This window comes from Orussus abietinus, unplaced genomic scaffold, assembly GCF_000612105.2.
Source record: "Orussus abietinus isolate OABI.00-Male unplaced genomic scaffold, Oabi_2.0 scaffold65, whole genome shotgun sequence".
In the NCBI taxonomy this organism is placed as follows: Eukaryota; Metazoa; Arthropoda; class Insecta; order Hymenoptera; family Orussidae; genus Orussus; species Orussus abietinus.
Window position 1 is genome coordinate 74,239 of NW_019394317.1, and position 26,092 is coordinate 100,330.

At 46.5% G+C, this 26,092-nt stretch overlaps 7 protein-coding genes across 30 annotated transcripts in view; 4 read left to right on the forward strand and 3 right to left on the reverse strand.

Moving 5' to 3' along the window:
- Window positions 1–1,385, forward strand: part of LOC105703038 (myosin heavy chain, muscle) — a 32,099-nt gene extending 30,714 nt beyond the window's left edge. For all 23 annotated transcript variants that reach the window (XM_012431097.2, XM_012431099.2, XM_023431761.1 and 20 more), the window contains one exon: window positions 413–1,385. In XM_012431097.2, the coding sequence (XP_012286520.1) occupies window positions 413–496 (84 nt within the window). In that variant the 3' untranslated portion in view covers window positions 497–1,385. The remainder of the gene's footprint in view (window positions 1–412) is intronic.
- LOC105703042 (cytochrome b5-related protein) lies at window positions 1,061–3,712 on the reverse strand. The gene is made up of 7 exons (XM_012431117.2): window positions 3,668–3,712; window positions 3,402–3,580; window positions 3,146–3,306; window positions 2,784–3,051; window positions 2,422–2,713; window positions 2,120–2,335; window positions 1,061–2,064 (listed from the first exon to the last, which is right to left on the reverse strand). The coding sequence occupies exons 2-7, from the start codon at window positions 3,484–3,486 to the stop codon at window positions 1,788–1,790; spliced, it is 1,299 nt and encodes a 432-aa protein (XP_012286540.1). The 5' UTR covers window positions 3,487–3,580; window positions 3,668–3,712; the 3' UTR covers window positions 1,061–1,787.
- Window positions 3,713–4,206: 494 nt separating this feature from the next.
- On the reverse strand, window positions 4,207–7,227 carry LOC105703043 (protein yellow). Its single transcript, XM_012431118.1, has 6 exons — window positions 6,879–7,227; window positions 6,098–6,437; window positions 5,470–5,882; window positions 5,193–5,370; window positions 4,902–5,113; window positions 4,207–4,826 (listed from the first exon to the last, which is right to left on the reverse strand). Exons 2-6 carry the CDS (start codon window positions 6,396–6,398, stop codon window positions 4,536–4,538), a joined length of 1,395 nt encoding a protein of 464 aa, XP_012286541.1. The 5' UTR covers window positions 6,399–6,437; window positions 6,879–7,227; the 3' UTR covers window positions 4,207–4,535.
- Window positions 7,228–8,368: 1,141 nt separating this feature from the next.
- Window positions 8,369–17,211, reverse strand: LOC105703041 (BUB3-interacting and GLEBS motif-containing protein ZNF207). Its single transcript, XM_012431116.2, has 6 exons — window positions 16,911–17,211; window positions 16,349–16,475; window positions 15,895–16,259; window positions 15,435–15,771; window positions 14,899–15,316; window positions 8,369–13,671 (listed from the first exon to the last, which is right to left on the reverse strand). Exons 1-6 carry the CDS (start codon window positions 16,949–16,951, stop codon window positions 13,562–13,564), a joined length of 1,398 nt encoding a protein of 465 aa, XP_012286539.1. The 5' UTR covers window positions 16,952–17,211; the 3' UTR covers window positions 8,369–13,561.
- A 98-nt stretch (window positions 17,212–17,309) lies between these two features.
- Window positions 17,310–21,596, forward strand: LOC105703040 (peroxisomal multifunctional enzyme type 2). Of its 2 annotated transcripts, XM_012431115.2 has the most exons (17): window positions 17,310–17,413; window positions 17,503–17,692; window positions 17,780–17,917; window positions 18,009–18,161; window positions 18,235–18,507; window positions 18,576–18,692; window positions 18,945–19,075; window positions 19,154–19,213; window positions 19,306–19,363; window positions 19,430–19,593; window positions 19,675–19,798; window positions 19,865–20,040; window positions 20,138–20,314; window positions 20,525–20,642; window positions 20,755–20,949; window positions 21,046–21,143; window positions 21,240–21,596. In XM_012431115.2, the coding sequence occupies exons 2-17, from the start codon at window positions 17,635–17,637 to the stop codon at window positions 21,357–21,359; spliced, it is 2,160 nt and encodes a 719-aa protein (XP_012286538.1). In that variant the 5' UTR covers window positions 17,310–17,413; window positions 17,503–17,634; the 3' UTR covers window positions 21,360–21,596. The 2 variants fall into 2 exon arrangements, with proteins under 2 accessions (XP_012286538.1, XP_023287535.1); XM_023431767.1 differs by lacking the exon at window positions 17,310–17,413 and having other exon boundaries at window positions 17,442–17,692.
- Window positions 21,597–21,832: 236 nt separating this feature from the next.
- On the forward strand, window positions 21,833–22,791 carry LOC105703033 (40S ribosomal protein S15). The gene is made up of 3 exons (XM_012431089.1): window positions 21,833–21,958; window positions 22,163–22,248; window positions 22,408–22,791. Exons 1-3 carry the CDS (start codon window positions 21,950–21,952, stop codon window positions 22,754–22,756), a joined length of 444 nt encoding a protein of 147 aa, XP_012286512.1. The 5' UTR covers window positions 21,833–21,949; the 3' UTR covers window positions 22,757–22,791.
- Window positions 22,792–23,249: 458 nt separating this feature from the next.
- On the forward strand, window positions 23,250–25,301 carry LOC105703077 (mitochondrial fission 1 protein). The gene is made up of 5 exons (XM_012431169.2): window positions 23,250–23,390; window positions 23,456–23,522; window positions 23,753–23,962; window positions 24,131–24,236; window positions 24,298–25,301. Exons 2-5 carry the CDS (start codon window positions 23,478–23,480, stop codon window positions 24,390–24,392), a joined length of 456 nt encoding a protein of 151 aa, XP_012286592.1. The 5' UTR covers window positions 23,250–23,390; window positions 23,456–23,477; the 3' UTR covers window positions 24,393–25,301.
- The last annotated feature ends 791 nt before the right edge of the window (window positions 25,302–26,092 follow it).

Consider the following 26,092-nt stretch of genomic DNA (forward strand, 5'->3'; position numbering starts at 1 on the left):
CCGTCGACGCAAGTACGCACACACGCACATACGCACACTGCGCACGATAGAGCTCGCATCTCCCTGGTCCATCGTTCCATCGATTTTCTGGGGAAATCGAGCGATCGTTCTCACACCGTCCGAACCATCACTAGCCCGTGGGTCGCGATAGAGGTCCTCGGGGAGATTTCTCAACTTTTGCGGATTTTTGTCAATTTTTCTCCCCCCTCCCTTGCCCCGAACGGCGGAGGCGACGGGAAAAGACACAGCGAGCGTGTCGAAGACCCCCTTTGCCCTGTCTCTGTGTGCAGTTTCCAGGGAGAGACGTCTAACCGTCTTGCACTCGAGCGGTCCAGCCGAGTTGGAAGTTCCTAGAAAAAAAAAAAAAGATTGTCACGAGGTGGTCTAAATGAATTTCTCTTCCTCTTTACAGCCACACCGACCTGCGTTCAAACCCCAGCTCGACGGTTCCGCATTCCCGCCACGCTTCGACCTACAGCCCGATGGTGATTTCTAAGCCGGCGACAGATCGACATCCTCATCGAGAAGCCTCGTCCTTCTTCCACCGCGCCCGAGCGATCACCGATTGACCGACAAAACAAAGGGAGAAATGAAGGAGGAGCCGAAGCACGTGCGTCCGTTTCGTTCTGGAAGCAGCGCCGCCGACCTCGAGGATCCTTGAAGAGGACCTCGAGGAGAAACAGCGGCCGGATCGGACCTCGACCTACCTAAATCGAGACAAAGGTCGTTAGAGAACGACGAAACGACGACGAAGGACTCGCCGAACGAGGGCGACGAAACGGACGGACGGCGAGCAGCTCCCCGGAAGGACGAGGACATGGACAGCGTCAGAAAGAGAGAAAGAAAGAGAGAGAGAGAGAATGAGAGAGAACGAGAATGAGAGAAGAGGGACACGTCGGAAGAGGAGTTACAGGAAGTCGAACGAAGAGGGAGACATATATACTTATAAACAGGCGGGACACGCACGGAAACGCGAATCCACTATTGAAAACAGGCACGAGCGAACGCTATTGTCGTCACCGCGCGGATACACTGTCCTATCCTATATGAAGTAATTTAATTTATAAACTACGCAATATGTATTTATTAAAGTAACTAAGCAATAAAAAGGTAAAGGTAAGAACTCAATCCCGTAATATGTACGGAAGGTGCGCGGTGCAAGCTGGACGCGGAATAGAACCGAAAGTGTCCCGGTCGGTCCCGCGAGGGCCCGGAAGAGTCCCCGAGGACCCCAGGGGTCCCGGGGACCCTTCCCAGGGGATCCCTCGGTCGCCCACCGACGTGTATGTACATATGTAGTATCGAGATGCCGTGGCAATGTTCTGTATGTTTACATGTACCCTCGCAAGCGACTGTAAAACCCAATAAACGTGCGTGCACCCGTTTTCATCCTGCTGGTAACGTATGAAGCGCGAAAACCGGAGGGTGTTAGGTACGCGGGGGATGGTCCCACCGGGAACTCCCACGGCTGGAAACATCGATCTGCGGATTGAGAGCCTCTAGGAAACGTTCGATCCCCCGTGGACGTCCGGCGAACGCTCTCCGGACGACGGGGCGTGCACTCGATACTCTTGGATGTCCATTGAGCATCCCGAAGGTGTTGAATAAATGCATTTTGAGAGTAGACACACACTTGGACGTTGCTTGGATTCGACCCCTCGACCCTCTGGTCGGAATTCCGGAAAAGGGAGTCAATGAACGTACGTAGGTTCCGATGCCTTTGGGCTTTTGGAAGTGACCCGAGAAGACGCTATTCCTGGACTTTGTTCGGTTTTAGGCCCCCGGATCTACCGCCAGTTCTTCTTCGGCTCCACCCTGCCGAGCTGCTCGAATTGCCCCCCGACCAGGGTCCAGTAGTTCCACTTGGTACAGTCGATTCCGAACTCCTTGCACGTCTCCTGGAAGGCCGGGTAGCAGAGCGGGAGATAGTCGTGGTCGACCGTGGGCAGAAGATGATGCAGCCCGTGGGAGCCGAAGCTCATCAGGGTCAGGACGAGCGAGTCGTCGATCACGTTTCGGTCTCTCACGGCGTCCATCTCGAAGAGGCCCCAGTCGAAGTCGGACCTGAAGATAGGACTTAGGAACTAGTCATATACTTTTTTTATCTCGAAGGACGTACCTGAAGATATCTCCCTCGTGGAAGATGTCGGGGTGATGGTGGGCCGCGTTCACTCCGATGAAGCCAAAGAAGAAGCCGCCGAAGAGGATCACCAGGAACCAGGTTTTGAGCGTTATCAGCAGACTCGACGTCACCAGGTACATGGATAAGGGAAGGATCAAAGGGACGACGTCGCGAAACTCCACCACCCCGTATGCGAAAATCGCGCAGACGATCCTGGAGAACGGGGAAGCAGTTCATACGTGAACGAGCCTCCTTGATGAAGAGATTAATCGCTTAAATTTAATTAAATGGTTTTATACCTCTGGACTCCTTGCTGGAAGAACGTCATCGACCAAATCAAGGGACTGCCCAACTTGGGGAGGAACTTCGCAATCAAAGACTTGTCTTTGGCGGGCAGCCATTGAATGAAGGGCTCGTAGGCGTATATCTCATAGTCCCAATGAGTGTTTGGATACATATGGTGGCTCAACACATGGGTAATTCTCCACAGCTTGGAGGATAGCAAGCAGAGGTCCATGTAGTACATCCTGAAGTTGTCCCTCATGTGCATATAATTGTGTCCTGCTGATGCCGTCCACGCGAGGAAGAGTCCTGAGAAGAGGAGGCTCAACGTCAGGGTATTTTTTAAATCCTACAGACTTTTATGTCGACAAGGACTCACCGGCAATGGCAGCCAGGATCCACGACTGGAAAAATGCTGCCATGACGCAGAATGTCACCGTCGATGCGACGATACTATCGGTGACGACGTTAGACCTCGTCGATGGACGGTGGATGTTCACGTCTTTTAACGCTTCCACCGCTCGCCTTTTGAAACTTTTGTAGAATCCGTTCGTCTCGAATGTCAAGGGAACGGATCTGGGGGTCTTGGCGTCGCGAATGTAAAATTTCGGCAGCATCCTCTCGGCCTTGTCCGTCAGGTGGTGTACCTTTAATTAAAAATATCAATAGAGGCATCGACCGATAATTAAAAAATCGGGATATTCCGGTATCGAAACGTTCCCGGAGACGTTGACGAGTCACCTCGAAGGCTTCGGTTATGTCCGTCCCTTTGGTGAGGCGAATCCATTCGGCACCTCCTGGATGAAAACTGGCGAATCCGTTTAAATCGTACAATTTGTCTTGAACTCGCCAAAGGTCCTCCGCCCCGTCGGTTTCTCTTCTGCTCTTCATAAATCCTGCCCCTGAAAAGTGCGATGAGCAAATATAACTATTCAAGGACTCGAGCACTTTTTGTAGGGATAAACAAAAATTGGTATTTTTGAAAATTTTCACTCGCCTGTTGCAAACCCATCATCGCGAGCCGGCAGATAAGCGAGGCCCGGTACTCTAATTAATGACTTTTCGAATTTTGAATACACCATATTTCGCTGGAAACTGGATTAACCGCGCGTATACTCTTCTATCACTTGCGCAGCATTTATGTACTTCCCCCTCTCGTCGCTATTTATGCAGGAACTAGAAAAAAAAAAACAAGTTTTAAATAAATTATCGTCAAACGAGAAATCTCAACATTGAGTGGAGGCTTTGCGGATATTTTGTCACCGTTCACCGAATGCGAGCACGAATCACACTGCGTGATTCACAGTAGGAGTTCTTCACGTGTATGTAACTCTTTTTTGATAACCTCGGGAAGTGATATCGAGTTCAAGCTCGACGCAACATGAAGGAGGGGCATCCGTATCGGTCACAAATAATGAACTCGCACATTTACCCGCTGCACTTACGAGTCATCTCGTAATTAACAGACGTAAAGCGCAGCGTAATAAATAATAAGGGCGATTATTGCGAAAATGCACCTTCACGAAATTACAATTGAGATGCAGGTCAACGTGGTTTGCCTAATCGTCTCGGTCACCACAACAAGGAAATACTGCAATCGCTGCCCTTCGAACTCTTAGGCAATTCCTGGCAATATCCCGCTGCGAATGGAATAAATTCACGAAGTATCATCAGCGTGAAAAAAAAAAAATGACCACGGAATGCTGAATATTTCCTACATGAATTTTTCGGGGTTAAGCTCGAAGAAGAAATCCGTGCCTTCTGTGACCCGACCAAGCGAATTTAATCGGTAACCAAATATCTCTGGTAATTATAATACCGCATTTATTTCACACTAGTTACAATTACCTTTCACGACTGGCCGCTACTTACGTAGGTGCACTTCGATAAGTAGGCTTCGGAACGGTTAATTTGAGAACGGCGAGGCATAATTACAGCACAGAGAAGAAGGAACATAAATAAGACGGAATAAACATTTACAAGACTGTATGCACAATTTACAATTGAACCCTTAGTCATTACCGCGCCGGCCACAGAAAGCACCAAGAACTCGAGCTCCGTCGTCTCTGGAGGAGCAAAGGAGCCGCAAGAAGAGAGTTTTTGCACTTTTCAACCGGCTAGCATGCGACAACTAGGAATAAAGTAAGGACGCAGCAAAGAGGGTCATCAGCAAGCTGAGGGTGGAGGTCTTCGGCTCGTTTCCCCCGGAACCAATTTTTACAGATGGGTTTCTTCTAGTGGAAGTCATCAGCGACCTGTCGGTGGTGATAGCTAAGCTTTCCGAGAAGCAAACGGTGCCTCGAACGGCTTCCAAGGCAGATCCCGTCAGGATTCGGAAGTTGTAGTCTTCCGGGTCCAACTGTCCATACATGAAGATCGGCAGGCGGTCGGACAACACCCAGACGTTTCCTTTCCGATCGACCTGAAAATCGCGAGGAATAAAAAAAGGGTTAAAAGTGTTCCTCGAGAGAAATCCTGGTGTGCAAGTTAAGGATACCTTGAGGTCGTTGGGGAAGACCATGGTGACGTTGTCCATGTACACCCGGCCTTGCTGTCTTATCTCGTACTTCGTCCCGCTTTTCCAGCAGGCGATGGCGTTCAAATTAGCGAGGGAGTAAAACAGAATCCCAGTTTCAGGGTCGAGGAAGCTGACTCCGCTTTGGCCGTTGGGTCCTCTCGAGCCCAGAATCCGGAACTCGTGAAAGCTCTCTGCAAACGGCAACAAGGAATTTTTATCCGGTCTACCGATAGGTAGGAACGGGAAGTCGAATGCTTCTGGTGCACCAACCTGGGGAATTAACCAGCTCAGAATTTCGCAGCAATTTCGTGTCGACGGAGAATTCCATCGTGCTGGAGAGGGGGTGGAAGTAAAGGGTGCTGAAGCCATCTTTCGCAGGAGCAAGAGCCAGGCCAAAGATCCCGTCCGTCCATTGGAAGGTGACGCCGGATACGTTGAATTCTCCACCCTGAGGAATAAAATTCTCAAAGTGACCTGCAAGTTCCAAGCCTGTTCTACTTCCATCAACCGATGGACCATCGAATTCAGTTAAAAAGGAAACGGAAACCTGGGGGTCCGGATGGAAGAAGTGATGTCGAACCAGCCAGGAGCTGTTACTCTTCCAGGAATACACCACCAGCCCAGGACCTCCCAGATCGCCTAGATAGGCATAGGCATCCTCACAGGACTGATCCTCGACGGCGATATTCGCGAAAAAGGAGTCCTGGGTTCGCTGGTCGGCCGGAATGGCGTATTTCCGGAGCAGTCGGTCGGTCTTCAGGTCGTAGATCAGAACAGCCGGAGGAACCACCTGTTCGGGACTACCCAGGATATCCGAGAGACCGGTATCCAGGACCCACAGTCTGGAGCAGCGATCGGCTCGGACGCGGAAGGTGGATACGACTTCCGGTACCGACCCCGAGGTCTGCTTGTGAGCCTCCCAGGAGGGATAGGGAATCATGGGCGGTGACGTCCTGGAGTCTAAAAAGAAAAACGCACCGGCTTTGATAAAAATGACGGAGCATTGACAGCAGCATCCTGGACGCTCTAATATTCGATTCGCCCCGTAGACGCCGTTATCGCGCCGCTTCTAGATTGGCTAGCAGAAATTGACCTCGATAGGACCGTAACCGATCTCTCGAGGAACGATCCCGGCGTTTCTGTCCATTGTCGAGGATTTCGTCAGCGACTCTCACCGTTCAGTCTGAAGTAATTGAGACTGGCGGCGACGCCGCGCTTGAATCTCGGCACCGTGACGAAGAGTCTGTCCTCGGTGACTTCGATGCCGAGAGGCAGGTTCTCCTCCCTCTTGTAGCCAGGGACAAGATCGAGGATCTTCCCCGAAGGGGGGTCCTCGAAGTCGAGCTCCTTCCACTGGAAGGCGACCCTCAGATTGTCGATGGCGAGGGTGCGCCGATTAGCGACCCCGACCAGGAGGAGCCAAACCAGGGGCAGGAAAAAATTCCCCGATGGCCCCGACCTCCTCGGGGTAGCCATCTTCGGCTGGCGAGGAACGCCTTCCTCGTTCTCCTTCACCTCTATACCGGAAGAGACCAATGTATCGAAATGAAACAAGAGCATAAATAAAGCGCGTAGTATTTCAGCGGAACCTGCGACCTTTCGAGTTGAACGTCCCCTGAATATACATCTCGTGCACCCGGAAAGCCGGCACGTCGACCTGCATCGAAAGTTCCCTATTCAACGGGCGTCGCGACGCTCGGCGAATACGCAATATCCCTCCATTCGCCGATATTTCCAGTCATTTCAGCGAGACTCTCCCATTGAATTTTTTCCCCTCGACATAAATCCCGTCGACGATCAAAGGACCCCGTCAAAGTTCTTTATTACGTTCTTCGCGCGATCTCTCGCGCCTTCCCGGTGCCAACCCGTCCATTTCTTAAAGAAATTCTGCAAGGTCCCAGGTTCGAGTCTCATTCTCGGGCATAATTGAATTTTCTCTAGGATTCTATAACGTACCCTTATTATCGCTCTCGAAGATATTTGGTTGACTGTCGCAGTCGGGTGCGCCGTTCGGCGCGGACCGGCGAGAACCTCCGTTAGCCGAGCCTCTGCCTCTCTCTCGCGCTCGCGTACCGCGGGCGCAAGGAGTCTCTCTCGCACTCGCAGCGGCCTTGGCGGGCCGAGCCCAACCCAGCGGCGTTCCCTTCGTCGGCCGCGTCCGGGACTCCTGCAAAGGACGAGGCCCCCTGCGGCGACTCCTGGTCCGTCTTTTCTCCGCTTTTCGCACCTTCCGGCGCAAAAGGGCTCGAAATATCGCGGGTCCTTATCTCGGGAGCCGGGGGCGAAAGAGTCGGCTCGCGCTCGATCGGCGGTTCACTGACTGACAACGAGCAAGTCGGACGGTAGAAAGTTGGCTGGCCGGCTGGCACGGGTTTGCCCGAGGTTCCGTGCCCAGTGCCGACAGGTATACCGCTCGAAGGTGGAAGGTGGAAGGTGGAAGGTGCCGCCTTCGACTCGCTCTCCCGGGGACTATCGAGCGAGCGGCCGGCGTAGATCGCGCCCGTGACAAGCGTTTACTCGGCTCCGCTTATTTTTCTCCCCGTCGATTTTTCCCCTTGGAAAAATATCGCGAGCATGCCCGCGTATCGATACATTCCTGGATACATGCGCCGCGGGACTCACCTGGAGGCCGCTCGGAGAAGGGCACGGGTGTTACCTGTGAAACTGTCGCCTTATCCTCGTATACCATTTTTTCCCGCATTTTCCCGTCTCGCGACACTTCATTTAATTTCCATTTACCGCGGATGGTTATTTGTTTCTCGCTGCGCAGGGTACGGTAGATTATCGGACGAGGCACACCTTTGACATTACATTGTACTGCACCTATCTGCACCTTTACTCGGTACTCCAGGAATGCGGTGCGTGGAATACCGAGCGCTTCTCCTCTGCTTTCAACCCAAGGGACATTATACCTTTACCGCACAGACGTGGGGATTCATTCCGAGACCCCCCGAGACCTCCTCCCAGGTAAACTGCATTTACTTCGCGGTAACGGTACCTCCGACGTTTGAAAAACGTCTCCGGCAATTGATCCATTACCCGTTCGGGTTGACGTAATCGACTCGTATACATTTAACGAGAACACATACACGGTTTCTGGTTCACCTTGGGTGTCGCCGAGACGCATAAGAGTTTCTAATTCTGGCCTCTCGGAAGTGCAAACGGCGACATACGTAGAAACGCACAAACCGCAACTTGAGACGTGAATGGCATATTCTCCACGAGTAAAAATAAAAATAAAAATAAACAATGTCCCCAAGTTTTTTTCCCCGCAGTATTCTCGTGTTCCTTATTTTTGTCAGATTTCTCGTTTCGACGGCCTTTCGGAGTCCCCCGGTAAAATCGAAAGTGGCGATCGTTCCCATCGCCGAAGGCCGTCGATGCTCAAGGCGGAAGTGTAACGCATCTAAGCAAGAATGGCTGGGAGAAATAACAGTCTCTCGGTATTTCCAGTTAAATGCGTTTATTCTTGTGGGCGTGATCAGTCGCCCGCCGATCTAGCATCCTGCAAATTAATTAAGCAACCGCCGAGTGGTCTAGACCTCCCGTTGCGTTAACGAACACTTAAAGGAGACGAGTCAAGACTCGGCAGAAAATAAAAAGCCACAAAAGTCTAGGACAGAGAATTATAGATAGAAACAGAGGAAAAAGACGTAACAGAGGTGTACTCCATGCGCAAGCCGACCGACGGTCTAATCGGAGACCTTTAATGGGAGCTTATCGAACTTTTGCGATAGTTTTCGCGAATGCGAGTCGCGTAAAACGCCGATAGGAAGCGAATCGTATCTTCTTATCAATTATCCACGCCGAGTGCAGTCGGAAAGAGTAGAGGATGCGCGCGTTATCGCGTGGCGGAGTTTACGCAACTCGAAGAAAAAAAATACATATAAATCACTCGGGCGTCGCGTGAAATAAATATTATCCGCGGTGAAATCGTAAATTCACTTTGAAGACTTTTTACGAGGACTTTTCCGAGGGATCCGTTGCGCAATTCGGCGACAAGTGCATTCCGCAAGGCCGAAGCGTTAAGTCAAGTCTCAAGCAGCCGGTCAAATGGCCTTTGCCTTTCCGTCAAAGGCGATCGCCGGTTAGGATCGACAAGGGCAAACCAAGAGGTCTACTCGAAATGGCTTTACGCGGCATAAATTCCCCAGAAGAAATATTTCCGATTCGCCTTCACTTCCACGAGCCGATTAATTAATCCGAGTTCGCTCGAGGTGTCCCTCTCGCCGAGATGAAATTTAATTTCCCAGCTGGCTTGATCGGGCATTTTTAACCAATCGCCGACCGGAATACCTGCCGATTGAAAATAAACCGCAGGTTTCGCGTAAGCCCATTGGGAGTAGGCACCGAGGTCTGGGGACCAAACAAAGATAGGAAATGGTAGTCTTAGCCGGTACGTACCTGATGCAAGGCGAAGCCAAGGCGAGGCTTCGCCGCTCCACCCGATTACCTTTTTACGTCGGCGACAGGAGGAATTCACGGAGTCTCGACGAACGCTCGAGGCGGATCTTCTCGTCCCCGATGTATCGGATCAGGGATCGGCAAGGATCGTCGGGGGGATCGGCTAAGATCGGCGAGGATCACCATCGATCGGGGCACGGATCTCCCGCCTGGGAAAAGGCCGATCTTGGGCTCTGTACCTTCTCGGATCTGACCAGGAATCCGGAAAGCTTGATTTTCGTTCCATGCTACGCGGAGACGTTGCACCTATGTGCGTACGATATCGCAATCGTAACCTCGCTATTTCGGATAGAAAATTGCGGCGTCTCCGCGGGGCACGAAGAAGCGTCGCACCGGGATGTCCATATTTAATATTTTTCCCCGGCCCTTCCGCGGGAAGGACTGCGGAGGATCATCGACCCCGGAGTCCGGGGGATGCAAGGGAAGCGCCGAGAAAAATCTAGGACCTCTCGAGGCCGCTTTTGGTGCTCTCGAGCCGACCACCCTCGGAGGGCTCGAGTCGGCCGAGGCGCTCGGGCGGAGCCGGCAATCCGGTCGCCGAGGACGCGACTCGCTACTTCCATTAATATTGTTTCTCGGTCCAGCCACGCGTACGTCGAGCCGAGATCGGCATCCTCGATGTCATCCCAAACAGTCCGGAGTCGTGGCCGGGTCTTCTCTCGGCCATAAACGCTCGCAAAAGGGAGCAACCAGGGATGGCACCTACGCATGGCAACCTGCGCGCGATACCTCGCACGTGCGGATCCACTTTACGTATGCAAAATCGTCGTTACGCGTTACATAGGAAATGTGCACGCGGAGGAGGTAGAGAGTGAAAGCGAAAGAATAATGTAACCGCCTCCGCGCTAGGGATGCGCATCGCGCATCGGAAGCGGCCTCGCTAGCGGAGTCGCTCCGCCACTGGGAGTTTCCGTCGCGCGCCCGGGGTTTGCGGAAAGCGAGGGACGAGCGCCGTTTTGCGTCCCTTCTCGGCGGGGTAGTTGCCATCCCTGGGCCCATCCTAGGAGGAAACGAGCCGTCTCAACTCCACGACGGTAGGTCCAAACAATCGCCTGCCTCGAGGCAAGGGACCGGTGAGGTCCAACAGCGGTGACAGCTGTGATTGGTTGAAACAATATGTGGCTGTCGCCCGCCGTCTTGGGAAAACTCGACATCGGTGCCGCGGATCCCTGCGCGCACAAATCGTTCCCAAAGTCGGCTCGGATAAGTCCTATCCGTCGAGCGGACGTTTCGGAGCGGAATTCCCGAGCGAGGAGAGGAAAAGAAATTTCCGCGCCGCTTCCCAGGACGGCAGGCTATGCCCAATCGTTCGAGCTTTCCACAGAACGTCTTTATTCGGAACAGTCGATAGTGTGACACTCAATAATAAATAACAGAATCTCTACATGACCAATTCTGTCGTGGGATTGTCCTGCCGAATCTGCGCGCTCGGTCGACCTCCTCTCTCCGTGTCCTCCCCCTTTATTTCTTTAACTTTTTTCCCCTAGTTTTTCAAATTTCTCCCAAAAATCCGAACGGGGATCCTGAATTTTTAGCTCAACGGTTTCCTGGATTATATGGGCACGTTTCATTGGAAAAAAAAAAAAATATATATATGAGTAAGGATTTTTATCCAGCTAATTCATCGATCTCGCGAACACTATTGACGACCATCTTGTCAAGGGACGGGTGCATCAATTTATGTAATAATTCCGGAAGGAGGTCGCGGGGAGGACGAGCGTCGCTTCCGGCTCGCCGAGGGCTAGAATAACCCGGAAGCTACGAAACGATCGATCCGTCGTTCCTTCGTCAATAGCGGCGATTCGGAAAGACAACCGTTGCAAAGAAAACTTTATAACAACGATGCGTAGGCAAATACGTACGCGTGTTACGCGGCGTTCGGTGTTATCGGAGAGTGTCGATTTCGGAGGCGTTTAGGGCGTTTCCAAGGGGGAAATAGGAGGACCGTTACCGGACAGAGTTGGACAGTTAGATGCACGGACTAACAGACAGACGGACCGAAAGGCAGTCCGGTAGACAGTCAAAAGTAAAGCGAACAGGCGGATATCTGCAGGTGAGGTTAGTTGACCAGGGACGGGCGCAGCCGAACGCGAATCTACCGTCTCTTTATCAGCACTTCGAGAATCAATTTCGTCCTTGTCGGCCAGTTCTACTCTAGGCAGGTTGTCTGGATAAGAGACTCGACCCGGAGAACGGATCGAACGAAGCCGTTCTCCACCTTGGAGAAGACCGGAAGAGGTTTCGCGACAACGATAAAATTCCGAGATCGGGACCAGGACCGAAGCGGTCGAAGAGGACAACCCGATAACTCGTCGCAGTCGTTCGCCCATCTCTGGCGGAAAATGGAGGAGAGTAAATGGACTCGACGCAATATGAGAAATGGATCGTAAAACTCGCCGATTTCCGGCCACCACTGATCGCGAGATCCGGGCAATCCCGTGAACCCCCTACGAGTCGCCTCGGCGGTCTCTCAAATTTCCCCTAAAATCGCGTCAACGGATGCAGCCCATCGTTGATCCTCCGAAACTTGCAACTACCTTTTACGACCCATTTACAGTAGCGCGCGGTTACGTCTGCGTAATATCATGAGCATTCTGAGAGCAGCACTGGAGAGGGCGGGACGGATACTAGGTATGAGCTCAGGGTACGAAGGAGGACGAGCCGCGTATACCAGTGACCCCATCTCATCGTCCACGAGGAGCGGACGATGTCTCGGATGAGCATTGCGTCGCTTCAAGGGGAGGGAGCTCTCGCTTCTCCTCAGCTTCCGGAGAAACCCAAAAACGGATGTGTCCATTTCTAGCCGGTCTAGTAATCGACCGATTCTCGTCTTCGTGCCTCCTCGCCGGGTGCCCCTTGAGTCCACGTAATGTTCATACGAGACACTCTCCGACGACGAGGGATAGAGGAGTCACTAGGCGTGGTCCAGCCAGGGCGGGGAGGCCTGACGGTACAAGCAGAGGGAAGCTGTAGAAAAGAAGAGATGAGAAGAGATGACGAGACAGAAGAGAGAAAGAGAGAAACAAAGGAAGAGAGAGAGAGAAAAAAATAATAATAAACCGAGGCGAGAGAGGCGGTGGGTGAACGGCGTGAGTCGAGTCGAGCTTAGAGAGTCGGTGACCCATCTTGCGAGCACCCTTCTCCGTACTTACCACTCACTCATGCGTCGCCAACACGTTTCTTCCGAGGAAAGGCAGTACATTCGGGTCGAGTCGATCCCACTTCCGTTTTCCAGGTCGTCGTCGCCGCCATCTCGAGTCCGGCTTCCGAAGTTTCCTCCCATAAGACTCTTGATCGGAAGCCACGCGAGCGACCAACCGCGTGACTAAAATTCGCGATACCCCGTAATAAAAAAAAAAAAAAAAAGAGAAAAAGAAATGGGCAGAAATTTCTGAAGACTCTCAAATGCAGAACGAACCCGGCGCCTCGCCTCCGTCCTTTCTCACGAGTCTATTAAGTACCACCGGCATTGGAATCTAGGAGTCCGCCTCCTAGGGCAGAGCCTCAATCCCCATCGACCTGGGAAAACCGAAACGCGAAAGGAGACTTTCACATACTAAAACCGCAGGAGGCGAGGCGCGAGGTCCCGTCCTCGGAGTGTACCCAAACTCCTGGGGACGTTCCGTCGAATAAAATCGTCAACGCGGGTCGGTCGCTCGCCGAAGACGGCAGGCAGCGTAGGGATCGCCTCGACCCGAGGGGTGTGATACTAAATAAAATGTGGCAGAAACTAACCTGGGGCGGCAGGCCACGACGCTGCCGGCAGAAGGGAGGGAGGGTCGTCCCCTTCGGGGTGCCGGCAGCGCGGGTTCGCCACCCATCCGCGATCTTGCCCCTCTCCAGGAGGCAAGCGCCACGAGGCCCCTAGGGCTCCCTTGGCCGCGGCGCCTCTACCCGTAGAACTGGCGTGTCTTTGCTCGTATTTTAATAAGAAAAACATAAAGATTTTGCTAACTTCGTCTTAACGTGGGAGAGGATCTTCGGGCGTGGCCGGCGTTGTCTCGTCGCGGCGGCGGCTGCGGCTGCGGGCAACCCCGAGGACACCCTTAGGACACCCCGAGGACCCCCCGGGTCATACCCCGGGGCCACCCTGGGGACTCCCTGAGTACACCTGGTTAAGGGCGGGCCCAAAGCACGAAGTGCAACGGCGGTTCGGGCCCGTCCGTCGGAGGCGATCATCTGAAGCGAGGGTGCATCATGGGTGCCAGCATCGGGGCGCCCGGGAACCCCATGGGAGTGGCGAAGGCCGGGTGCATCGCGCCCGGCGGCAGAGCTCCTATCATCCCTGGAAAATACGAAACCACGGGTAGGTCAATGGAGTTCGCGCCTTCTTCGGGGTCGGGTGGGGGTGGTCTTAGGGGATACCCTCCGGGCTACGAGCAAGGATCCTCCGCTCGGTCGTGGTGCAGGTGCAACCGGGACCCTGCAACGCCGAGCGGAGACCGCGTCGTCGGCTCCCGTACGAGCACGCTGTGACTTTTGGTGGCTCTAGAGAAACGGAGAGAGTGAGAATACATATCGAGAGTGTTACGTACCACGTACTATACACTTATCTAAGTAGAGTTACATGCTGACGTTCTACAGCCACACCATGCTCGTATGTTCGACGGGGCCCCGGATTAAATAACTCTTTCTCTGGGTTCAAAAAAACGTAGGTGTTCTGCATTAACGAGGAACGCCGGATTCTCTTCGACTGAATACACGGTACTCAATTATCGTGAAGTTTCCGGATGGGAAAGTAACTCGCCCGGTGAAGGAGCAAAACTCGAGAGCGTTCGCCTTGCGCGCGGATAGATATTACTAAAGAATTACCTTTTTGCAAAATTACCTTCTCCACGTGGGACCCACGGAGTCAACCGAGTTAACACAATCAAGATGTACACGTACTTACCTGATGGGAATGCGTTCGTTTACAATAATTAACGCCTACGCGCTCAATGCTTCAACGAATACGGGGGTCGGTACACCCCGACCGCGATAACCAGATTTATCTTTCCGCTAGATTACGCCGAAACGAGGATTAACCAAAGCCACTTAACGTGCGGTTATCGTAGTTGCGACCTAACGTTAAGATCGTGCAGAAATTGGGACGGTTACATGTACCTTATGTGTCCGAGGTATACGCGTGCTACGCGTTAACAGGAACTTACGGAACGCACAGGATACGAGAGTGGTGGGACGGGAGAGAATTAAAGCGGATTATGTCGGAATCGGGTCCTTTTAAACCGAACGAATCGATCCTCTCCGCATAGGACAATGCTCCGAATTATCGGAGACAAGTAACGTTTTGAACGACTACGTTAAATCGTATCACTGTCCGCCAGATATAGAATTTATTCGTTTGGATGGCAGGGGTTTGGCCGCAGAGTAATCACGAGTGGCGTGAAAAATGTTTCCAACAAACGTGTGGATCACGAGGACGAGGACGAGGACGACCACGATGGGAAACGAGGGAAGGACGGACTCAACGTGACGGAAGGGCAGGAGGGCGGTACTCATGGCGGAAACTTACCTGGTGGCAGGCCCATGGGGGGCGGTCGCATCATGTTACCTCCGTGAATGAGCGCAGGTGTAGCCAGGGTCATAGTTGGCCGCATAAGCGGTGCCATAAGCGCTACGGAACTGACTGGTATCGCTGCCGAAGCCGGCACCATCATTGCTTGAGGGGGCCTTTGAAATCGCTGCTGTTGCTGCTGAAGAGCGCTCAACGCGGCCTGCTGTCGCTGCTGCTGATCTTGGAACGCGGCCACTGTTGCCGCGGCAGCCTGCTGTTGCTGCTGTTGTTGCTGCTGCTGCTGCTGTTGTTGCTGCTGCTGCTGGTGCTGGTGCTGCTGCAGGGCCGCCGCTTGCTGGGCAGCCTCCTGCTGACTCGACCGCGAGTCCTCGTTTTGTCTACGCTGGTATTTCGGTAATCTCGCCCGAATCTCTTCCTGCAAACGACGGAATGGAGCTAATTATAGTTTCGGTCTTTTCTATATCAGCCTCTAGGACCCTGTCTCGGGTGATCCACGAGCTGTCCAAATGCTGAAAAGGTGGTTCGAAACTTACCAGACTGAGATCTTCGGGTGGGTGAATGATTTTACTGGCAGCACCCGTGGTCGCGATGAAGTTGATTTTTTGGTCAGAGGATGGTTCGTTGTTTGACCCGGAATTACCTTCCCCGCCTCCATATGCTGGAAAAGTGGGCTTGATAGGACCGATCGAACCACCTGCTACCGACGTGATAGGTTTGAAGTCAGCTCCGAGAGGTGTCGATACAGAAGTTGAAGTTGCTGCCGTTGAAACAGCAGCAGCACTAGGGAATAGCGGCCTAGATGGTGGCATATTGGCCGCGCTCACCGGTGGCTGCATTCCAGGGGGCATACCTGGCATGCCAGACATCATGCTATGAAATAAAATTAGGTCGACTGTTTAGTATGAGCATTACCACTGCAAAAGTACGCAGAGGTTATTATCTATACGTCAAGCATCTTATAACGAGACATTTGTCGATTTGGAAATATCTTACCCAGGTCCCATGAAAGGCGGTCCCACGTGACTCATCGGTCCCATCATCGGATGCATGGGTGGAGGATATTGACCCATCGGTGGCATGCCTGGATGCCCCTGCATTCCAGACATTACTCCAGGCAGCATGTTCGACGAACCCGACATGGCACCTGGTGCAGAACCCAGAAGACCTTCCGGTTTAGATTTTTTCGGAGTAGGTTCATCCTCTCCTGAGCTGGGTGTTCCTGGCCTACCGCCATTCCTTTGCCTCTCGTGCTCTTTGGCATCGTTCGGCGGGATACCTTCCATACCATAAATTTCTATTTCGATATTGCTACGATTTGGCAACGAATTAGGTACTTTGTCTATCGCTTCCTTATGTACCTGTAACGATATCGTACGATTAAACAATGGATCCATCTTAAAAATACTTTAAGACGATTGAATCGTTTTAAAAATTGTAATGGCTTTACCTGCATACAGTGTATACTAAGTCCCGGCCCCGTGTATAATTTCTTATGACAAATATGGCACTTGAAGTGCTTTGCCTTCTGGTGCTGAATTAAAATCTTTTCGTCGTCAAACTCTCGATTACAATACCTTTAAAACTTGGTTAAGGAATACTATATCCCTATTGCATATACTATACATTCTAGAACACTTCTTGGTCTTCCTCGATTATGAAACACCGAATAAAAAAAATCGTGCCACAGCCATATCCTCTGACAAATATGAACAACACAAACAACTTGGTTATTTTAAATTCTACCACCGTTAAGCGCAGTTGACCGCATCAACTATCGATTACTCCGTGTATCCGGTCAATCCGCTTACCCAACGAGCGTCCTCTACTACTTGAGAGCAACGCAATTAATGATATAAGTTATGCTGCAATAAAAGAACCCGTTGACGATTTATGCCCAGCTGACTGGGCTCGCCTAAAGCGACAGAAAAGCTCGAAGAAACCACTGGAAAAGTCGGGGGAATCAGTTACGTAAAAATGTCCTTTTCTGGGTATTCGTTAGGAAAGGATACCAGCACCATGGCCTGGACTGCTTCTTCTTTTTCCGCCCCATGTTTTCTAGTTTCTCGATTAACGTAAACCTCACAAATACCGATTTATCGCGACGCGATAGAGATTAATCCACTTTTAACGACGCACAGCGCTTGCACATACATTCGAGTACAAATCGAGTATACAAAATGGCCCCGACACTTCTCCCGACTGTCGAAAATGGCGTCGCAGGTCTCGACGTCTCTTATGCGGCAATGACGACATAAGCACGAAGTAGGTAACCACTAGAAGTCTACTACTAATGGCAGAGTGAGGTGACATCTGCTTTTCGAAACATAAAAATAAGTATATTAACTGTTGAATGTCAAATGGATAGGTAAATAGCAGCACCACTACTTAAGAACTAGTTTCGATGGAACGTTTTTATAGATGAGAACAACAATCTATAAAGCAGAACGACGTTGATACGGATGAACTGATAATGGGTATTTAAATTCACATGCATGTATGCATGCATGCACAGGTAAGTCATGAAAGTGTGTCCAGGGGTCCAGGTCATGTCAAGAGAGAGACGGGAAAGACATTGAATATGTATATTTGTTTTCCGCTCAGATAAACCGGTGTAATTTGCACTTTTGCCTGTCAGTCGAATCAGTTTGAATGTGAAGTGGTTGCGTTAACACGTTCAGTGGTAGTACTGACAAGCTAACAAAAAAACATATTTGAGATTAATAGCAAATTAAAATGCCGGAGAAATTGCGATTTGATGACCGAGTCGTCATAGTAACCGGAGCTGGCGCAGGTGATTATTTTTCATGTTTATATGAATTTTATTTAAATTGGTAACGTAACTTTGAACGGAATGATTAAATTCGACCTTTGATCGTAGGGTTGGGCCGAGCTTATGCACTTCTCTTTGGTAGCAGAGGTGCGAAGGTTGTTGTGAACGATCTTGGTAGCAATCGTCATGGAGGTGGAGCAAGCTCTAATGTTGCTGACACTGTCGTTGCCGAGATCCGCCAGTCTGGTTAGATTTTTTCCTCCATACAAAAATGTTGCAAATATGGTATCAAAGTGTAAATCTGACTCAGTGTTTATCTGTATATAAAATGTTTCAGGTGGAAAGGCGGTAGCAAACTATGATTCTGTCCTTAACGGTGATAAGATTGTAAAGACAGCTATTGATGCATTTGGACGTATTGATATCATTGTTAATAATGCTGGAATTTTAAGAGATAAATCCATTGCTAATATGTCCGATGATGATTGGGGTGTGTGTTATAATCCTAACGAAGCTGTAAATGTCATGATAACAGATATTGATTATGTGATGTTTTATTGTAGATATTATTCATGATGTCCATGTAAAAGGAGCATTTAAAACAACAAGGGCAGCATGGCCATATTTTCGTAAACAAAATTATGGCCGTGTAATAGTTACTGCCAGCTTGAGCGGTCTATATGGTAATTTTGGCCAAGCAAATTATAGTGCTGCAAAAATGGCTTTGATTGGTTTGGCAAATACCTTGGCAATTGAAGGCGGAAAATATAATATTAATACTAATGTAATCGTGCCTACTGCAGGATCTCGTCTTACTGAAGATGTTTTACCTCCTGGTTAGTTTTTTTTAATTCATTTCTATTTAACTGGTACGATCAATTAATCAAGAAAATGTCCTTTTCAGATTTTCATACTCTGTTAAAACCTGAATTAATTGCTCCTATAGTTTTATGGCTTTGTCATGATGATTGTAAAGAAAGTGGTTCCATTATCGAAGCAGCTATGGGTTGGGCTGGAAAGTGTAAGTTGTCCAAAAATCTTTCAAGCACAGTGAACAATGAATGCAGTTTGCATTGTCATACCAGCATTTTAATATTATCTAATCTAAGTGGTATTCAGTTACAATGTTCAAGGTCAATTCTGATAACAGTCAGCAGAACAAGTACAGGTTTCCTTAAATAGATCTTAAAAATTGATTGGGGATAAGAGAACTGTAAAATTAGAATGAACTTCCATAAAATATAATAGTAATTAATCATATAACTTTTATTAGATCATTTGGTCCGTGCATCAGGGTGTGTTCTCCGTCAAAATATAACAGATTCAGTTACACCAGAAGATGTAAGAAATAATTGGACAACTGTTACTGATATGACTGATGCTAAGCATTATAATTCAATTCAAGTAAGTCTTTATACTGAGATGATAATATAATTATATTAACAGTTAATAAGATATAGTTCGATACATCCTGTATTTCAGGAAGTAACAGCTGAATTGTTTAATGTCGCTGAAAGGCTAAGAAATGGTCAACAAACACCCGTATGTATGCGGTTATTAGCTGATATGTTCGTTTAAATACAATAATAACATTCATGTTACATTAATATACTATTTCTACTTTATGCAAAAAGGAACACATCTATCGGCACTCGTACACCTTCAGAGATACCATACTGTATGCACTTGGAGGTATAATGTTTATCATACAGTAGAATTTTTTTCTAATACTAACATATCACATAATATATTTTTTAGTTGGTGCAACACTCGATGAACCATCAGATATTTGTTATTTATATGAAAATCATGAAAATTTTGCTGTCCATCCAATGTTCTATACAACTGATGGTCCTGTAGGTGCTATGGCAACAAATATGTTACACAATGTCATTCCAAAAATTGAATTGGACCCTACAATGGTAAATTAATGATTAAAAATTATTAATATGATTATAATTCCCTTGGTAGAGCATCATGGTCATTTATAATTAATATTTCAGGCGGTGCACGGAGAACAATATTTGGAGGTTCACAATCAAATACCGACAGATGCCACTGTGGAAACTCGTTTTACAGTACAAGATGTCATGGATAAAGGAAAAGGCGCCATCATTTTATTACACTGTATGTAACTGTCACTCCTTTTTCTACTTTAGTACAAATCCTAATCAATGCTTATTATTTTTTGAGGTGAAACCTATGATCTGAAAAGTGGAAATAAGCTTACTACTGGCCAGATGTCTATTTATGTAAATGGTGCTGGTGGATTTGGAGGCCCAAGAACGTCCAAATATGTTATTCCACCTATCGATCCGCCAAAAAGCAAACCCGAAAAATCAGTTACTCAAAAAACGTCTGTTAATCAGGTATTGAAATAAAAATAAAAAAAATGGTGTACATATTAATATATTTACATAGTACTGTATTGTAGAAGCAAATATTTTTAATGTTTTAATTTCTCAGGCAGCATGGTTCAGATTGAATGGTGACATTAATCCATTACACATAGATCCAATTATTGCTCACTTAAGTGGGTTCAAAAAACCCATTTTACATGGGTTAAGTTCACTTGGTTTCGCGGTTCGACACATACTCCAAGCATATGCCAATGGTAATCCGAATTTATTCAAATCAATCAAGGTACGTTTATCAGTAGGTACAGAAGGTACGCAGCCAACGAAATAAAAATATGTTAAGTAATCACGTCCATATGTTCAAAAGAACATATTAAGAATGTATTTAGAATGACAATGAGTAATTACCATAAATTAGCATAAAGACATCTGGTATACTTATACCATATATAAATTTGAGTTCAAACTGTTTTGCACATGTTGAGAATATTTTTAGGTCAGATTTTCAAAGCCAGTATATCCAGGACAAACACTGCGCACTGACATGTGGCGTAATGAAAATAGAATTCATTTCCAAACAATTGTTACAGAAAACAACAGTGCTGTTATAACAGGTAATATTGATGTTTCAGCTCCTGTGATAAATAGCAGGTTGAAACTATTTTCAAAATATTTACTATAAATGTTAAACATCTTACAATCGTCACATGTAATTATTGCTACTAGGGGGTTATGCTGATTTAAAGGCAATAGAAATTCAACACATTGTGCCAAATCCTCAATCAGCAAAAGTAAGTTTAGAAAGCGATGCAGTATTTGCTGTAATGAGTGATTACGTTAAGTCTAATCAAGATGAGGTGAAAAAAATTAATGGAGTCTTCCATTATATAATCACCAGTAATGGAGAACCCAAGTCTTGGAGTGAGTTCTTTTTTAGTCCTTGATTAATCGCATTGGAATGCACGAAATTACGTACGTACATGTAATTATTTTTTTTTAATATTCTGTATTCTCTAGCCTTGGATTTGAAAAAAGCAGAGATCTATGAAGGAAAACCGAAGTCTGGGACACCCGATACAACACTCACAGTGGATGATAAACACATGGTTGAAATCGTACGTACTTTAATTATTTATAAATTTGGGAATACTTAAAAAGAGCTATATGCGAAAATTATATTGAGATATTTATAATTTTAATTTTGTTTATAGGCTTTGGGCAAACTGAACCCACAGGTGGCATTTATGCAAGGCAAGTTAAAAATTAAAGGGAACATTATGCTGACGCAGAAACTGAAAACACTTATTGATGCCAATAAATCAAAATTATAAGACTTCGAAACAAAATGGTTCAAGGGTTCTCATTGTATTAGGCTGATTTCCAATTTTATATGGAAGTGGAAGATGTGCAATATGAACTGAATCTATAGCAGTCATCCTTTTATACACACTGGTTACAGCGCTCTTCCTCTATTTAGTTTAATAGTATGACACATTTTTTCTACTCATGATTGTTATATACTTATATGGGTTTTTATATTGGAAAATAAATATAACTATTTCTATTAAGTGTCAATTTCTTGTATGACCTTCGAATCATAATTTTACCGAATTTGAGAAATTTAGAAAATCTATCCTTCTACGTTATATATTTTAACTCATTAATCAAGGGTAGGTAAGTAAAATACCCTAGGGAATTTGCGTATTCTTTTACAGTCAATTACTAGGTATTTTACGTCACGAGTTTGACATACTGAATCACAAAGTGGCGGTATCTGCACCCAATTTTCTAACTACATTGTAGGATCTGGTAGATGAGTTGCCCAACTATATAAGTTAGTTGAACTCGGTCATTTAGCATCCAGCGGATTCCATCCGGTTCTTTTGTGGCTCTTTCGCTCTGATCCAAAGCACGCTCAAACATGGCCGAGGTATAATATTTTCATTGACAAATTGTAATCCGCAAATATTACAGTAATCTCTGTTAGAAAGCGAAAATGAGATTTTTAAGGTTAATGTATCAACCTCGCAAAGCATGAATGAGAGGTTATTTACAGGCTCGGTCGAATTACTTTCCTTTGACAGCTTTGAATATTAATATGCTACCAAAACAAAGTTCTTTAATTAATTTTTAGGCAGAGGAGACTATGAAAAAGAAGAGGGCCTTCAGGAAATTTACTTTCCGGGGTGTGGATCTAGATCAACTTCTAGACATGCCGAAGTATGTATATCCTTTGCCAACATAATCTAGAGTGATTAATTAATTTTCGTAAAATGCAGTCTCAATTTTGTACCTGTGTTATTTACCATATTGCTTCGATACAAAGAGAAGTCTACTTATGTTGACAAGAATTAATCTGATCCGTGATTTTTATTCCAGTGAGCAGTTAATGGAACTTATGCATGCTCGGGCTCGGCGACGATTCTCTCATGGATTAAAGCGTAAACCAATGGCACTGGTTAAGAAGCTCAGAAAGGCGAAGAAGGAAGCGCCGCTCAATGAAAAACCTGAAATTGTCAAGACACAGCTGCGTAATATGATCATTGTTCCAGAGATGGTAGGATCTATCGTCGGAGTATACAATGGAAAGTCTTTCAATCAGGTTGAAATTAAACCTGAAATGATTGGCCATTATCTGGGAGAATTCTCTGTCACTTACAAGCCTGTAAAGCATGGAAGACCGGGTATTGGTGCCACTCATTCATCACGGTTCATTCCTCTGAAGTAATTGATAATAAAGTCAAATTAAACGAATGAATTGTATTTTCTTTTCAAAGCGACTGGTGTTTTATTTCTGCTACCTACTACTACTACTATGATTTTTAATTTATAAGTCAATATTTTTTAAATATTTTCACAGTAAGTTTGTCATACATTCAGAAATCAGTTAGAAGTGCTCGCGGGCTCGGTCACGCAATTGCGTTCTATGCTGTCCTCGGTAGAGAATGCGAGCGGCTCGTGCACTTGCCACCTAATACTCCCAGTGGCAGCTAACTCAGGAATCCTCCTTGATACCGCCTCGTCATCTACGAAGCCTCCCTTGCACCTCGTTACGATCTCTGAATGCCGTCGATTGAGAATTATTGTTGAATTATATTAATCTCTCATCTCTGGCTCTGCTCGATCCACCTGCAGAAAAGTGACCGTGATTGGTTCTTCCATCGACCAACGGCCGAACTCTGACGGAAATAGCCGACCGGATTGCAAATAGCTGCACCAATCAGAAATCGAATTCTTTCGTCTGTACTTCACCCGCAGATTCTCAAGTAAACTGTTCCTGAAAGATTTAAAGAGATGACCTCACACGATTAAGTCACAAACGCGTTCGATTCCAGTTGAATGGAGTGACCATCACATTTCTGGTAAATTTTCTAATTTGAGGTAACATTCTCATACAATTCTTGCCACCAAAAACCGTATTTCGTAGTTGGATTTTTAGTCGTTCGATCATGGATGACGTTTTGGACGAGGTCGTTTCTTCAGAGGATTTAAAGGTGAGATAACAGTCAGTTTGATGTAACGTTTTTGCTAACATTTTTCTATCCACAATATCCTCTTGCAATAGTGTTATGTTAGATCAATGATTGAGATCATATTTTCGGGTTGATTGCTCAATGGGATAAAATAACCTAAAATGTAGGGAGCTATCCATCAGAATAAGAAATCTACAAACGTATGTATGTAAGTTTGGTAGCGATTGCGATATGAATGATATATTTTCCAGAAATTTGAGTGTAAATATCACGACCACCTTCGCACAGGGGATGTTACGCCAAAAGTGCAATTCGAGTATGCGTGGTGCTTGGTCAGGAGCAAGTATCCTGCGGATATCAGAAAAGGAATTATCCTGTTGGAGGATCTTTTCAATAATCATTGCGACAGTGAACGGCGAGACTGTCTATATTATTTAGCAATTGGAAATGCTAGGATAAGGGTAATATATGATTTCTTTTGTCCAAAGAATGGAATTATAAGTAAAATGTGTTATAGATTTGTAATGTGTCATAATGACTTGCAAATGTCACTTGCCGACAGCACGTCTTTGTTGCACGTTTCTATGTAGTTTGATGACTTTCAAGTATGATTGTACATTTAATTTTAGGAGTATCAGAAAGCTTTGGGGTATGTGAGAATGTTCTTGCAAGTTGAACCATCTAATCAGCAAGTACAGCACTTGGAGACATTAATAAAAAAGAAAATGGAAAAAGGTAATAATGAAAAACTTAATGTTTGAAAAGACTATTAACCGATAAATTATGTTTTTTATAGAGGGTTTCAAAGCAATGGCAGTTGCTGGCATGGGTATAGTTGGAGTAGCTACCGTTCTTGGACTTGGTATTGCAATGGCTAAGCGTAAGGGGTAACTTTGTATGAACCGTGGGATTCTTCTGATATCGTAGATTTACCAAAAATTGAATATTTAAAAAAAATGAGAAACGCTATCACACTATACAGAAAAATAAAAGCATTCGAGCAGGACTTTAAAAGCGAAGATCATACGTTAAAGGCACCAAATGGGTTTTGTTCCATCCAAGAATAGTAATAACACCAGATAATGCCTTTCTTGTTATTGCATACCTTTTTAGACTACCTTAGTATCAAAGATGATAGTTTTCAGACATTAGTTTTGCATTCTACGTGGTTTGATTTTATACAAGAGAGAACTCATAAAATTTTAATTGTTCTCCATAAATTTGATAACTTATTTTGGAACATTCCAAGAAATGTTTCTTATACGACTCCTTTCAGACCAAAGCTATAATGATACGTTAATTAAGGTTTGTACAGAGTGCAGATATTATGTAAAATAATTAGCCCCGCGTTATTACGATTGCCAAGCAATAAACATTCATAATTTGCCCTCTATCTACAATTTCTTATTCGAGTGCATGAATTCAAGGTTTCGGTAAGCCTAAGACATTTTGTCCAAAGATAGAATACCGAAAATTAATTATCCACACGATTATAATTCAAGTTTTTGAATACGACGTCAACATTTTGGATGTTAAATTATAAATTTATGATCGATGTAATGTAGGGAATATATTATTATTTATCTTAGTTGTAGGACTTATTAATTACATATTATGGATGATGGGAATCTGCTTTGTCTTTTGTAAACATTCGTGTATTTCTATCGTTCAAGTACAGAATTTGGTATAAAATTAAAAGGGGTAATACAGGATTACATAGCATGTATGTCTTATATTTAGAAACGCGTTTCTATTTTGTATCGTCTAACAGCTAATAATGAATGGTGAAAATGTTGAAGATCTAATTCACTTCTTTACCAGCTCCCGTGAGAACCTACCTTCTACTAATTAATAACGATTATGATAACGAATTGGATCACTTAATAAAGTGATGGCTTCAATTTTATGCAGAGTCGAGTTTTAGTAGTTCTGAAATTCTTTTAAGCGACGAGTAACGCGAAGGCCGTCTTGGAATCTCGAAATCTTGGAAAATCTCCGTGAAATAAGCGAAACTTAATGAAAGCAGAAAAATGTATCTTGAGATTTCCGGCAAGTTGCCAAATAGATTCGCATAAAAGTTGGGGCGAAATCACATTTCCGGTGTGCAGCATTATAACGGAATTTCGTTTCACGGGTTTACGCAGGGGCGAGCACTAGGTTAGAGTCATTTTTTTAAATTGGGAAGGTAGTTGGAATTCGAGTGGAAGCGCTTAAATGCAATTCCTCGGGCCGCACGAACCGGATAACTACTCGGAAGCCGTTTTAACAAATCCCGGCCACCTCGTAAGAGCGGATAGGAATTTTTCTCACGGAGAAGTCACTCGAAAGTTCCCTTAAAAATCTCAAGGGAAGACGAGGGTGTTTACCGAAGTTCGGCCATTCGTGTAACGGTCATTCTTGAACGGGTGGACTTCTCTTTCGCAGCCTGTCTAGCGGGGCGATGCAATCTCGAGTATCGCGATGGCGAATTTCTCCTCGCGGGTTGATTTGAATTTTAAAGAGATCAAAGCATTATGCCCTCAAACGCGAGACTGCGCGGAGTATCTCGGTCGATTTTCTTTTGTCTCGTTACTTCGCCATTCGCGGATTAC